The 13,212-nt window shown below is 45.3% G+C and overlaps 2 protein-coding genes across 2 annotated transcripts in view; both read right to left on the bottom strand.

The window, feature by feature from the left end:
• The window catches only part of kcnh2b (potassium voltage-gated channel, subfamily H (eag-related), member 2b), a gene marked incomplete at both ends in the record, with an annotated part of 205,837 nt that extends 195,380 nt beyond the window's left edge, over positions 1 to 10,457 (bottom strand). Inside the window, one exon of the mRNA XM_079181271.1 lies at positions 10,382 to 10,457. Within this exon, the coding sequence (XP_079037397.1) occupies positions 10,382 to 10,457 (76 nt within the window). The remainder of the gene's footprint in view (positions 1 to 10,381) is intronic.
• Positions 10,458 to 11,095: 638 nt separating this feature from the next.
• sspo (SCO-spondin) overlaps positions 11,096 to 13,212 on the bottom strand; it is a gene marked incomplete at both ends in the record, with an annotated part of 79,563 nt that continues 77,446 nt past the window's right edge. Inside the window, 2 exons of the mRNA XM_079181120.1 lie at positions 11,096 to 11,318; positions 11,425 to 11,476. Coding sequence (XP_079037246.1) covers positions 11,096 to 11,318; positions 11,425 to 11,476 — 275 coding nt within the window. The remainder of the gene's footprint in view (positions 11,319 to 11,424; positions 11,477 to 13,212) is intronic.

Genomic DNA, 13,212 nt, shown 5'->3' with positions numbered 1-13,212 from the left:
TCCACTTAGGGTTGCATTTCTGTGCCGTTTCTAAACAGTGGGTGTAAATAACACATTTCCACCAATATACTTTAATTCATTACCTGAACAGAAAAGTGTAAAATACCTGCTGACATGTTGAGTTGTGTATTATACCATTGACTCTATATAAAAGTAGACGTAGTCCCTGTGACGTTACCCATTGGTTTGTGGACTAAAGTTATGAAGCCTCAAGTTCTGGAATTTGGTCGTCACCATCTTGGTTTTTCGCAACGAGAATTGACACGAGAGGGTGGAGCTAAGTACAACCGAATGCTGAGTAAGACATTTATCGAAAATAAATGTTCTGTTTGCTAAAAAACCTACTGTAAAAGAGTTAAAGTTCAAAGCGCCGTGGTAACAACCCGTCAATCACAAGGTAGAACCGCCCTAAAGTATAACCTGTTTTAAAGTCTTTTAAATGGACCATCATTTACTAAATGAACATCATGCTGTATTGAAGAAGACTTGAAACTAGAGATTGAGACCATAAACTCATGTTTACAATGTTTACTGAGGTGATAAATCAAGAGAGAAGTAGAGTCATTTTCTCATAGACTTCTATACAACCAGAGGAGTCGCCCCCTGGTGGCCTTTAAAAAGACTGCATGTGTAACGACAGGTTCACATAAAATGTGTTGCCCATATTCTTCCGCGCCAATGTAAACCAATTGGGCTGTACACACAGGACGGACAGTATAGTTTCGGCGTCCCTAACCCTATTTCTCTATGTGCCGCGAGTGAATCTGGCAAGAAAACCCATAATCTATAAACACGTAAATGATGGATTATATATAATATAAATGATCCGATTCTGATAAATGATCTCCTGGAGTTTCAATTCCCCCGATTTCAGATCCATTTCAGATCCTGTTTACTTTACTCGCCTCCAGATTGCTGTGTGAAATGATTGTGCTTGTCAGACTGCCATTTTGGAAAAGTTACAAGAATTACTGGATGCAATACCGACTTTGCTTACTGACACCTTAAAGGAGAACCGCTAAACAAACAAAACTCCACAACAACATATGCATCTTGGTAAGGTAGAGTCACTTTAAACATTTGCATTTTGTGTATTTAGGAACCAGGCAAGAGGTGGGAGAAACTTTTTCGGTTAATGTGCTGCTCGAGCATCTCTCATTGCAGTGGGCCACCATGTTTGTATGCTAATCCATGGTATCTCTACTGCACGTTGCTTAAAATAATATGAATGGAAATAAAAACTTGTTCAAGAACAAATCCCACGCAAGTGCAACCCGAAGGTCACCTGACTCACAGCTTGGGTTCCCTCATTCCACACAGCTTGGGATTCAGTCATGCGACGGGGCACTTTTCAGAGAGTACACAACGGTCCAGTCGCTAAGAGTGATAATCCCATAATCAGCCCAATCCTTAATGGGCTGTTTCGCTCTGAAGTGTCTCAGGCTACAGTGTGTACAACGTCTCCCTCTGCATTAACGAGGTTATGCAGATTTATGCAAATTAGGTCTAATCCCCGGAACACTGGGGAATCCGGTGTCTTGAAGTTGGTCGGCCTTTTTCTGTGCCGCCGCCGCAGAGTAGTCAAGATGAATGAGAGAGGAAGTCCGAAAGCGTATGTGAGAGGTGTGTGATCAAGTCTGGAGGAGAGAGACTTGATGAATGGGGGGGACGAGCGTGAAAGGGCAGCTGCCACGACATAAAGCAGTGACAAATAGAGGTCCAGGCAACGGGCTGAGAGGAGAGGGGGCGCAGAATACTGAGGTCTCATGGCTTTGTTTCACCTTTACACTCCATCAACTTAGGATTTCAAAAGATATGAGGCGGTAAACAGACACTCCCACCCACTTCAACTCCTGAGCGGTACCAAAACGCCTGTTGATCACATCACACATATTTGAATATGATAGATTCATTTTGACGGGATTATAATCAAGACTTTTTTTTAGTATGCTGCAACATTTCAGAAATGTGTTTCTAGACAGAAGCATTTCTGTTTGCATTATTTGACATTAGATTGCTGCAGCACTGTACAGAACAGCTGACGCAAAGAGAAAACGCAAGATAGGGTTCAGTGAGGTTTCATTTGTTTCCTTTTAATGCCAGCGTTTTCAATATGTCTACTCCATGTGAGCATTGCTACTGCAGTGTGATTGAGAAAGAGGTTAGGCTGTCATTGTGCAAGAAGTAAAAACAAGATGCATGAGGAGTTGACTTCAAAATAAAAGCAGGAAAAACTAAACCTGAATGAAAAATGAAAAGAAAAGAAAAAAAATACTCAAAACACAAAATTCTATAGACACAGAAAGATGCAACACAGTCCAGTCTTAACATGGAGCGAGATTCCACCATGCTACAATAAAACACACCGCTTCCTGCACTGGCACTGATTGTCTTAATAGGGCGCTATCATCCAACATCAACACAATGGTTTATGGATATTTCTAATACTATGACATGGGGCATTTAAAGCATTGGCTTTCTTTGTTTTCATGGCGAACTTGTGGCAGACTTGTGAGTCAAACATCCAAAAAGAATCTAACCAGTTTAGATGTCATTATGAGTCTTTACTGAAAGCTAAACCAAGTGATGCATCAATCACTGTATACTGTCAAAAGGTTTATTGCATTTTCATTTGTATCATTTCCTTCTTTGCTTTTGTTCCGAGGGAGATGCTTCCCTTTTTCAAAGTACGGAATAAACCTGACAAGGTGCTGCTGCTGCTGATGCATTCAGTCTCATCTCTCAAGAGAAGAAACACAGCAGAGATGCTTTAGTCTTTGGGCCACACGCTTTTTATAAAAAGGCACAGCCAATTAGAAGCTGATGATGTGACACTTCTTCAGTGAGTGTCATCATCTGAGAAAACAGATTGTGAGTTCATCTCTCCCTCCATAGCTGTGTAGCCACAAACGTTCAGCTCTGACTTTAAAAAAAAAAGTCGACTTTTTCTTTTTTTAAAGCTAGTTTCAGGCCATCTGCAGATTTTCACGAGTTCAGCTTTCTCACAGGGGAGCCAGCATGCGTTTGGCTTTATTTACTACCAAAAACACCCAACTGGTAAACTTCATCATTATGAAATTATAAAGCAATCCAACACAAACAGTCAGTTGTGCCTCCATGGCTAATAAACCAGATTGTCCTGGTCTGATCTTAAACAACCACGTTACATCACGTTTACCTGATACTCTATGTATTGTGTACTATAAATCACATGATCTACATTCTTTCTGGTATATTTTTAGACAATAACACCCTTAAATAATCATTGTTTGATGGAGCTAAATGTCTACAAGCTTCCCTTTTCAAATACCAGTTATACCCTGCGTGCTAATCCAGGTACCGCACATTATGTACCACTCATGTATGAATTGTGCTTCAAATGGTCAGCAGGACAAACACTTAGGTCAAACCAGGCTATTCATAATTAATGTTTCTTTTCATTGTGAATTTTGCAAAAGAAAATCATGCTGTAGCTAAGCTGCATCGTTGAGTTCTGTTGTTTCCTCTGTAGTTCTGACTGTGAGATCAGATCTGACCATGTCATCGTACTCACAGGCCGCTCCAGTCAATATAGATTCAATGTGGCTTTTATCTGTGCAAAAACATAGTCAGTCAAAGGTGTGAACTTGATGTCGACATGAACTTTGTACACCTTGTAAGTATCCCTGATTTCCTTCAAGTCACTACATTTCAATAAATAGATTTACTGTAAGCGAGGACTGTTGCCCTAAAATGCAAAAACCCAATCCACAGCCTTCTATGGACGCGACTCCTCCTGTGATGTTTTTATAACCCCACGACAGGATCCCTGTGCTCCATTCTCCTTCATGGTGGTCAAGGCGGATTCACAACCTCAGCCAAAGAATGCATCCTTATCAAAGCGTCCTTGACTAGAAGCGGACTCTGTCCCTCAGTGCTTAGAGTCAGATGGAATGAAGTGTCTCAGGTCCTGGTGACACTGAACACATTTTTTTTACAGGAATATTTTGCTGGACGCGTGCTCATTTGAGATGCGAAGGCAGTTTGGCATGGCAGCACAGAGGGTATACGCTGGGCATCGGAGCGATGGAGAGGAGGAAGAGGGAGAGAAAACAGGTTGTCAAACGAGAGAAAGAGCAGAACGGAGGAGGGAGCAAGAGAGAGAAGAGTGTTTACAAGCTTAGAGAGTTTCACAAGCATGTGTGTGTGTGTGTGTGTGTGTGTGTGTGCGCTCACGTCAAGCGTGTTCTTTTGTGTGCCCGCTTGGTAACGTGTGTGTGTGTGTGTGTGTATGAACGGGCAACAGGGAAGAAGACGGGAGAAGAGATGGAACGAGAGAGAGTGAGATTTCACACCAATAAAGTGCAATCATGAGCACTGACTCACTCCTGACCTCAGCACCAGTGTAGCATTGCTGCTGTGTTCACACCCTCCGAGTGGAACAGATGGAGCGGAGAAACAAAGCTCAGCGCCGGAGAAGACCCTTCATACTGTATTTACTCTGAACTGACACACTATAGCAACTACGGGAGCCTTTATATACAAAGAACTTTGTTTGCTTTTTTATAGTACGGGAGTCAAATTAGACAAATCCAACGTGCAAGCCTGCAGATGGAACCCTCAGCTGTGTCCTCACGGCCTATTCCATGTACGCGAGCCACATGTTGCAGCGCGCGTTGAGACACTTGCATGTACTCAGCGGCACTTGCGTGTCCTTTCACAGAAGCACAGTGAGGCATCTCTTCCTCCCTGCTCTGGGCACATCAAGGTCCTGCGCCTCATATGCAACTCTCAGCCTGAGCTCATCAAAGCGAGGAAACACAGGCGGTAATATATTGTAAATCTACTTCCAGAATGTTACTCTGTATTCGTAGAACTTCATGGTTCTTGGTCGGATATTGTAATTCGTCCTCTGCAATGTGATTCTTCTCTCTACTCTTCATGCGGCACCTCAAGCATATCTGTCTGTCCTGAAATAAGAGCGCTGCAGGGATGACGTATTTTTGGAGGCCGACCCCGGAGGTTAAGCGGCGATTTTTCCATCGGATTTTGGACTTTTGCAAATAAGCTCTGTGGCAACACACAAGTATATAATATCTGCAAGTTGTGTTGAACATCTCCACGAATGAACACACACACACACACTTTTATGATTTTTGAGGCGTGAATGCAACCGGAAGCAGCAAACAGCTAATCGACGAACTACACCACGGTCGCTTTAGCGCCAGTGTGCACGACGAGGATGTGAAGAAGGACTAGCCGTCGTGATGACGTTTAGTAGTCTCATCTAGACACTAAAAAGCTTCCGAATTCAGGTTAGATTTCAGGCATCTAACCCAAAACCTAATTGACTTCAAGAAGAGGGAACCGGAAGTGACTTAATTCCACAGCTGAGCACTCTGCACCCTCTGCTGCTCCACCTTAGGTTTCCTCAACTTCTCCGATTGAGGTCCAGCATTAAAAACATTTTGTGGCAAAATAAATATAACCGCAAGTAAATCTGGACTAAAACTTGACGTGCAAATGGAGGTCATTGTTGCCTTCTATCTGTGTGATCATGGACTTTTATTTAACCCTCCTTTGCTGAAATATAAACTGCTCCACAAAACAGTTAAATGGGACAAATAGGTCTTCTGAATAAACAGTGAATGCATTGTCCCTTTAGCGACTGAGCAAACGATTCTGCAAGTCATTTCCTAAAAGAGCTAAGCACCGTAGTGTATTTAGCAAAGTTTACTCAAACAGGACGGAATAGTGCATTTGTTTGGATCTATTTTCAGCTGTGGATGAATACACATTCGATGCATTGGTGTGCATATTTCCAGCAGCACGATAGTGCATGTTTGAATGACTCCAAATAAAAGATATCCATGTGAAAAAATCTGATTGTCTGATATTGTGCAAGTAATTAAGGATAGAGTCAACCAGTGCAACATTGTGGCTCACTGATGTGTTTTTAATAGCTTTTGTACTTCATTATGACAGTTAATCAATGTACTGCACGTTAAACTCAAAACAATCTCTAAAAGATGAAGAATTACCTGGTGATGGCTACTGTACCTTTTCTTCCCTGCTGTGTGTGTGTGTGTGTGTGTGTGTGTGTGTGTGTGTGTGTGTGTGTGTGTGTGTGTGTGTGTGTGTGTGCGAGCGAGGGTGGTAGGGTGCGTGGGTGTGGAGTCAGGGGGGCCAGTTGCTATGGCGATGAAGTGTTGGTACTTCAGCTGCAGAACGGTAACATCCTCCCCGGAGGACAGTGGCTTCTTCGAGGCCTGTAATTGGGCAAAGCCTTCGCTGAGGAGCGCCAAAACAGACAACAACACGTGACCCATAGAGGGGTTGCTATGACCTCATGCTGAGGCCCAATTCTGTTGTTGGTTTTGTCAGGGAGGCACGCAGTCTGTATGTGTGCAGTGCAGTCCGGTCCGCGCGGAGCAGCGGGGCTAATAAACATGGAGGATCGCAGTACAGTAAACAAAGAGGGTTGCACGCACGGAGGATCGGTGTACAGTAAGCAGAGAAGGTCTATAGTCAGGGGATAAGAGTGAGCTGGAAACCATGACGTGGTCCCACTGATCTAGTGAGTCCTGGTGTTAAACTGGCAGTGTCATTACGTTTGTGTCTTTGTGTTTGAATAGAAAAAATGCTGTCCCTCATTATTTATTCATTCTCTGTTTAGGCCACCTGCAAGTGATCAGGTCTCCACATAAATGGCACACCCTTTGGTCAAACGGTGCAGTATCAAAAAATGGGCCATCATGAATGTGAAAATCGGATTGCCTGATATTCTGCCTAACAATGGAGCAGTAACATCATTATTCCCCTCAGAGGTGTCTGTGAAACAGAAGGCCTGGGCTGCGGTCGAGTCCAAAAAGAAAAAAAAGACATCCTATGTCTGTTACTCACCCTCGATGGAAAAACGTAATGAGGCCAAGGACCGATGCGAGGGACAATTCATAGGGACTTTGGTGAGACACCCACGGAGCTCAGAGAATCTGCCTGCACTTAAGCAAGGCTACAGAATTATGTGACGGCGGATGTGGGCCTGGCCTGGTGCCGCCGCAAGGAATTGTGGGACGCCATTACCTCCTTTCCTTTTTTAAAGAATGGTCAAGTGTATGCTATGCTTAAGGACTTAACAAAGGAAGCATTTAGGCGCCCCTCCTCAGCATTTAGAGAATTGGACCAGCTCTTAGCATGGCTGCCACTTCGTTCCGGGTCATTTCACTCAGTTAGGAACCTTCCCAAGCAAAAGGGACTATTTGACCGCAGCCCTCTCCCTGCTTTGAAGAGACATGACAAAGATGAGAGGTATAAATGTCATACGAGTGTGGATATTCTTTGCTAATAATCACTCACCATGACGTGTGCTGCCTCAATCTGTAATGGATTTCTTGCGGCCTAGTCATCTGTTTAAGCAGGATTGTCTCCCTATTGATTTCCCTCCAGCGGACACATCTATATTCTCTATGCAAAAACACTTTGACCTCCTGTCCAATAATCATATTCACATTTTTAATAGCTACTGTACATGACAGACTGTCCAGGCTGCTCTAGCTGATAGATATGTATGCATTAGTGTCTATATGCTTTATGGAGATCATACCCCACTAGATGCATTATGTTTGATTCAAAGACACAGCGTATAAGTTTAGATGACAAAAAGGAAAACCGTTCATCTGACCTGGAAACAAATCAATTCTTAGTTTAGGGTGATTACACACTGATGAAAACATAGATATGAATATTATATTCCATTTCTGCCATTAAATCCCCCTAAATCCTACACATTGGGCCGTCACATTTTTTGAAGAATTGATGCTTTCATCACAGCATATATACAATGATTTCATATACTGTATGTACATTGTCTGAACATAAAATTTAGCAAAATGATCAGTTGCTTGTGTGGAGACAAACAAGACAGAGAACCCAAGTGAAATTGAGTGCAGGAGGAGTGCACCTTTCCCTCTTATGACACCGACTGTTAGACCATTTTATAAATGAATTCCCGGAGCTGCTTCATCAAACTGCCACCGGATTTCCCACAAAAGATGTCAGGGGGAAAGGTCTCGGTGCCCATTGTTTGCTCCTTAATCATCTCGAGGCTGAGCGTCAAGTATGCGTAGTAAATTACCCTAAAAGCAGTCCCATCCTGGGATAAGAACCGCCTTCGCCACGCTCAATGTACCGTGAATGTGGCTTTTTTTTTTATCCCCTCGCCGTTTTCCGCATGAGATGCTTTCGATCACACACTGTATAGCTGAACAAACAGGATAAGCGTCCTCCTGAATAAATGTGCCGCGCAGCGCTGCGTGGAAGCCCACACCAGGGCTCTGCCTTCCACAAACTCTTCGTTTACTCAGCTCTGGACATCATGAGAGGAGTGGGCTCAGGTTTCAGGGATTGGTGGTCGAGTGGTTACAGCGCATGCCGTGAGACCACAGCGTCCGGGGTTCGACATCGGCCTTTGTTGCATGACACACACCCCCCCCCCCCCCCCCCCTGCCTCTGGACTGTCGCGTCTAATGAAGGTGAAAAATGCCACAAAAAAATTCCGTAAAAATAAAAAGTTTTGGTGATGTGGAGCAGTGGGGGGGGGGGGTCAAAGAAATGTGGCCTTTGAGTTATTCTGAAGCAGTATTGGCAGCTCTCTACCTGGCTGCAGTTTAAAAAGTCCAATCAATAGAGGCGTTTGCTGCGTAAAAAGCCAGATTTTGTTGATTAAAAAAAATGTCTAAACAGCTGCTAGTGTCCGCTGACGCTCCTCCTCCATGCTCACTATAGGTCATTACCCACAAGCCATTAGACACCATGTCATCCCCATCTGCGAGCATGCTTGGATAGCCTGACCAAAAAACCTGCAACAACTGATGGACAAGTATGCCGCATGAGTCCCTGGGGAGACATTTGGAGAGGCCTCTCAGCTGTAGGGGACGTTCCCCTGGAACGCTGACTGAAGCGCTCCTCCCATACATGTTGCAAAGATAAACAGCCAGCGCTTCCCGCCGCACCACATGCAAATCTGCTGTAAAGAAACAATTGAGATATGACCACAGTCGGCAGCGTTCCAATACGTTCAGTGATCCACGCTCGTCGGGATGGAAAATGAGCAAAGCAGGATTAATGTCAATCGGCCCAACTCCAACATCAATTATTCAACTCGACTGCACTTGTGTGGGTCGCTTTTGTTTTTAGCACCTCTTTGTCAGAGGGGGGGGAGGGGTGTTTCTGCACAAAGATCCATCACCATAGCACCTTGTTTGAAGCTCAAGAGCATAAGGGAGAAGTGGTGGAAGGCAGAGAGCATCCAAAGCTCAATCTCATCCGCCCCCGAGGGCAGCAGCTGACATTTAGGTTCCTTAAACGCTACATTTCAATCTAGAATACATGTCTTTCGAATCCTGAACTGGCGAAACATAAACGATACACATGCACTCCACTTCTCCTCACGCCACAGCCATCACCATCCTCATCCTCTTCTTCTTCTTCTTCTTCTTCATCAGGCCAGAGGTGAATTTCCGCTCCGTTGTGAAGTCTGGTCACATGTTCGGAGATTGGAAAAAAAACATGAATGATTTGCATCAAAGAGAACACCTCCGCAGGGGAAGTGAGGACGGATGAAGCTAGAGTATTCTCAAATAGATAGATAGGCAGCTCCACAATTGCATGCCTCAGGGCTCTATGAAAGATTTAGTAGCTCGGATATATTGTTTGTTTTTGTCGCTTACAACTTGGATTAATTGAGGACATTTCTTTTTCTTTCAAAGCAAACAAAACAAAGTGTGTAGTAGTTGGATGTCTGTGCATATCATAATAGGCTTATTGAGGTGTCCAACAGTTTCCGTACGATCACTATTTCACATCCAGATATTAGGCACCAGACCCTAAAAGCACCAGTGTGTCATTTTTTGCAGATTGCTTTTTCTGACAAGATCAGTCAAGACGGCAGCAGGATGAGACACCTGCAGCAAAGCACCAGAGGCTGTGCAGAAACAAAAGTAATCAGAATAGGGTTTTTTATGTTTAGGAGGTTTTGTACTGATAGCTGTGCATCCTTCTGACCCTCTCCTGAATGACAGACGCCTGTCACAGCTGCAGGGTGCAGATTCCACAAATAACAGAGTCCGAGCGGATTTGACCAGATTCTTGTTGCACATTTTCTAACCTCAGCTGCTGTACCATGACTGCACCATGACTCTTAGCCATGCATCAGCAGACTTCATTATTGAGGCTAATTCTGGGAAACAAAATGTCAAGCCATAATCACTAGACTGCCCTTTAAAATAGCTTTTGAGTAAAAAATACATAAATAAATAAATAAAAGTGGGCCTTAATGAAAGGAAATAAGCTACGTAGTTATGTATCAATGACCTCACAGAAGGGAAGAAAACAATGATCTTACTCTGACTGTCGAATTTCCTGATGATGGTGTCCAGGAAGGTGTTCTGCGGAGCCACGTGGCCCCTCCGGACCGGCATCTTCGCTACGGCTGACCCCCCCGAGACTTTGAGAGACTTTGGAGGACTTTTAAAGGTATTCGCTCAGACGCTCCCCGCAACACGACCGCACGATGCTCACTGCGCTCCCCGCGTCAACACCCGACGCGGACAGGCTCGGTGGCGGTAATCCGGGGGCCAAAGTTTGCCCAAGTTGCTCAGGAATACGGCGGCTTCTCGTGGCTCGGCGGGAGAGACTGAGGAGAGTTCTGGAAACGAGGCGCGCTGTGTGCTGCGCGCGGCGGATCTGGGCCGTTTCCAGCTTCCACTTTCCAGGGTTTGAGGAGAGGCGCGAGGGTGTCCGTGCGTTTCTGTCCTCCCCCCCTCCCTCCCGAGGGGTAGGGCCGCCTGTCAGGTGATGTTTCCTCCCGTAGTCTCACACTCGGCGGAGCACAGCGGACCTCTCATCCTGCACTACAGCCCGCTCCTGAGAAGCGGACCGGGCGAGCTTCCCGACGAGCGGCGTTGGAGCCATAGTTTGGGGAGGGGGGCGCTGGGCTGCGCGGTTATGTTTTTTTTTGGGGGGGGGGGTTATTTCTCCTCCCACCTCCTCTCTCTAAATATCTGCTTTAACTGGGGGTATAAGGAACACAGTGCTGATCGGCGGAGCGCAGATAGTCCTAGATCTGCGTTTTTGGGGAGGTGTTCTCTGAATCTCTTCCTCCTCCTCGCTGTGCGCTCTGCCGGATGACTTCAGCTCCACCGGCGTCTCTAGCTGCGCCTCTTTTTAACCCTTTGCTCATCGGGAGCCGCTCACACTTCTTGTGAAGGCTGATGGAGAAGTAGATGCGCCCCCGGCTCCCCAAATTCTGCTCCCCCCGGAAACCACAGGTAGACTTACACCTGAGGATGGGGCCACGGGGACTCTTGGGTGCTACAAAACTGGCACCCAAAATGAATGAATGTAATTACAAATGATGAATTTGTGAAAAAAATTGGGAGAACTGACATAAAATTGACGCCAACGACGGTGAAGGGCTCGGTGGAAAAGATGAACGTGCCTTTAACGTGTCACACCACGTGGTTTAGCTCACACACGCACACACACACCTGCTCTGAGAGGCTGTTGACAACAGGTGTTCGGCTTTGGGGCGACCGGCTTCCTGTGTGGGAGGGACTCATTTGCGAGCGACACACACACACACAGTGAGACTTATTGAGAAACCTGTGTATTAAACCTAAAGTTTCACATACACAGTTAATTTTCGTGCATGAGGCCGGAAGCAAACACGGACCCTCCCAAATGTCCTGCCGGACAGAAATTCACCACACTCGTGTACAAAGAACTCTTTCACGCCCCCGGTAAACATGTCCCCTGCTCCGGAGTGAAGCGGACTCTTTAATGCGGCGGAGGAGACCGGCTTTCAGTGTACATGTCACGTCAATGTGCCGAGGACCTGCCGCGGCTGTGATGCCGCTCCGCCCGTGTTTCAGGGTTGAGATGGGGGATTCACCGCTCGGTGCCGCTCAGCCATACGTCACACGGCCGGGGTTCCCCACTTCCGTTAAGATGGGGGGGAGGGGGAGGGGGATGCCTTTGCGAACCCCTCGGATGTTGTGGTTTAGGCTGAAGCGCACACGGAATGTCGATCACTTCTATTAAGACTGCGTTTTACGCGCTGTCCTTACGCATGAATGGTCTCCAAAGGACTACGTCGCACTGCAGATGGCTGAGAGTCTAAGCATGACATTTAAAACACAGTCTACCAAATCACGAGACATTACACTTGATTGTATATTTAACATCATAAAGGCCTGTATGACCTATTGTTTTCATTTGTCCTCACGATGTAGACTGCTGCAGATAAAACGGCTCATCGTGATGCCTTTTTAAGTTGTATTTCATTTTTTTGGGACATTTGGAGTTGCTCCATTGTTGCATTTTAAATTTAGAGAGCACAGACCGCAACATTCCTGTCACCATTTAATGATCAAAAGGATGTCACTTCTACTACGAACTGGCAGCTATGTATAGTTTATTTATTTTAACATTGAATGAATAAATGTCACAAGTAAGTGAGACAGTGCTGGATTTATTCATCAAGCAAACATAAATGAATCAAAAAGTGTCTGTGATTTATATGAATATAGGTGCTGCAGGCAGTTTATTCTTTTTCCGACTGCAGTTGAACGCAGCAGTTTTCCCTTTTAAATCCATGAGAACTTGGGTGTTTTCTGTAGATGTTTATATCCATCTGAGGAGTGTAATAAGCCTCGACTGAGTAACATTTCTTTATTTTCAGTTCTGTCAGATACATATCAGCCCCTGGCGCTTTGCATTCATCAAAATGACCTGTACCTGACTGCATTCATTTTCCCAGCGATCAATTTAATGATGAACACATAAGATGAATTGCAACCTTGCAGCCGTACGAGGCCCGAGGAGCCATCTATCAAAAAGTGACATTTTGGTATAAATAAACAACAACAATGCATCAGTTCCTGCTCTTGTTCCATCCAGCAGGTTTTACTACAGCAGCTGAGAGAGGGAGGAGGCGTGCTGGTCAGGCCTCCTCTCTCAACTCCCTTATTTAGTCAGGAACAGAGAGGGGAGGATGGAGGAGACGAGGAGGGGAAGGAGGAAAAGAAAGAGGCAGACAGTTCCTCGTCAGAGATGAGGCCGATTTCAGCCTGTAAACTCCATACACACACACACACACACACACACACACACACACACACACACACAAAGAGAAAGAGAGAGTTGGCTATAGTTGCTTTTTGAATAAACGCCTGA

Source organism: Pholis gunnellus (genome assembly GCF_910591455.1).
Source record: "Pholis gunnellus genome assembly, chromosome: 20".
NCBI classification, from domain to species: Eukaryota; Metazoa; Chordata; class Actinopteri; order Perciformes; family Pholidae; genus Pholis; species Pholis gunnellus.
Note: the sequence above shows the minus strand (reverse complement) of the source record. Positions and strands in the feature narration are given on the sequence as shown.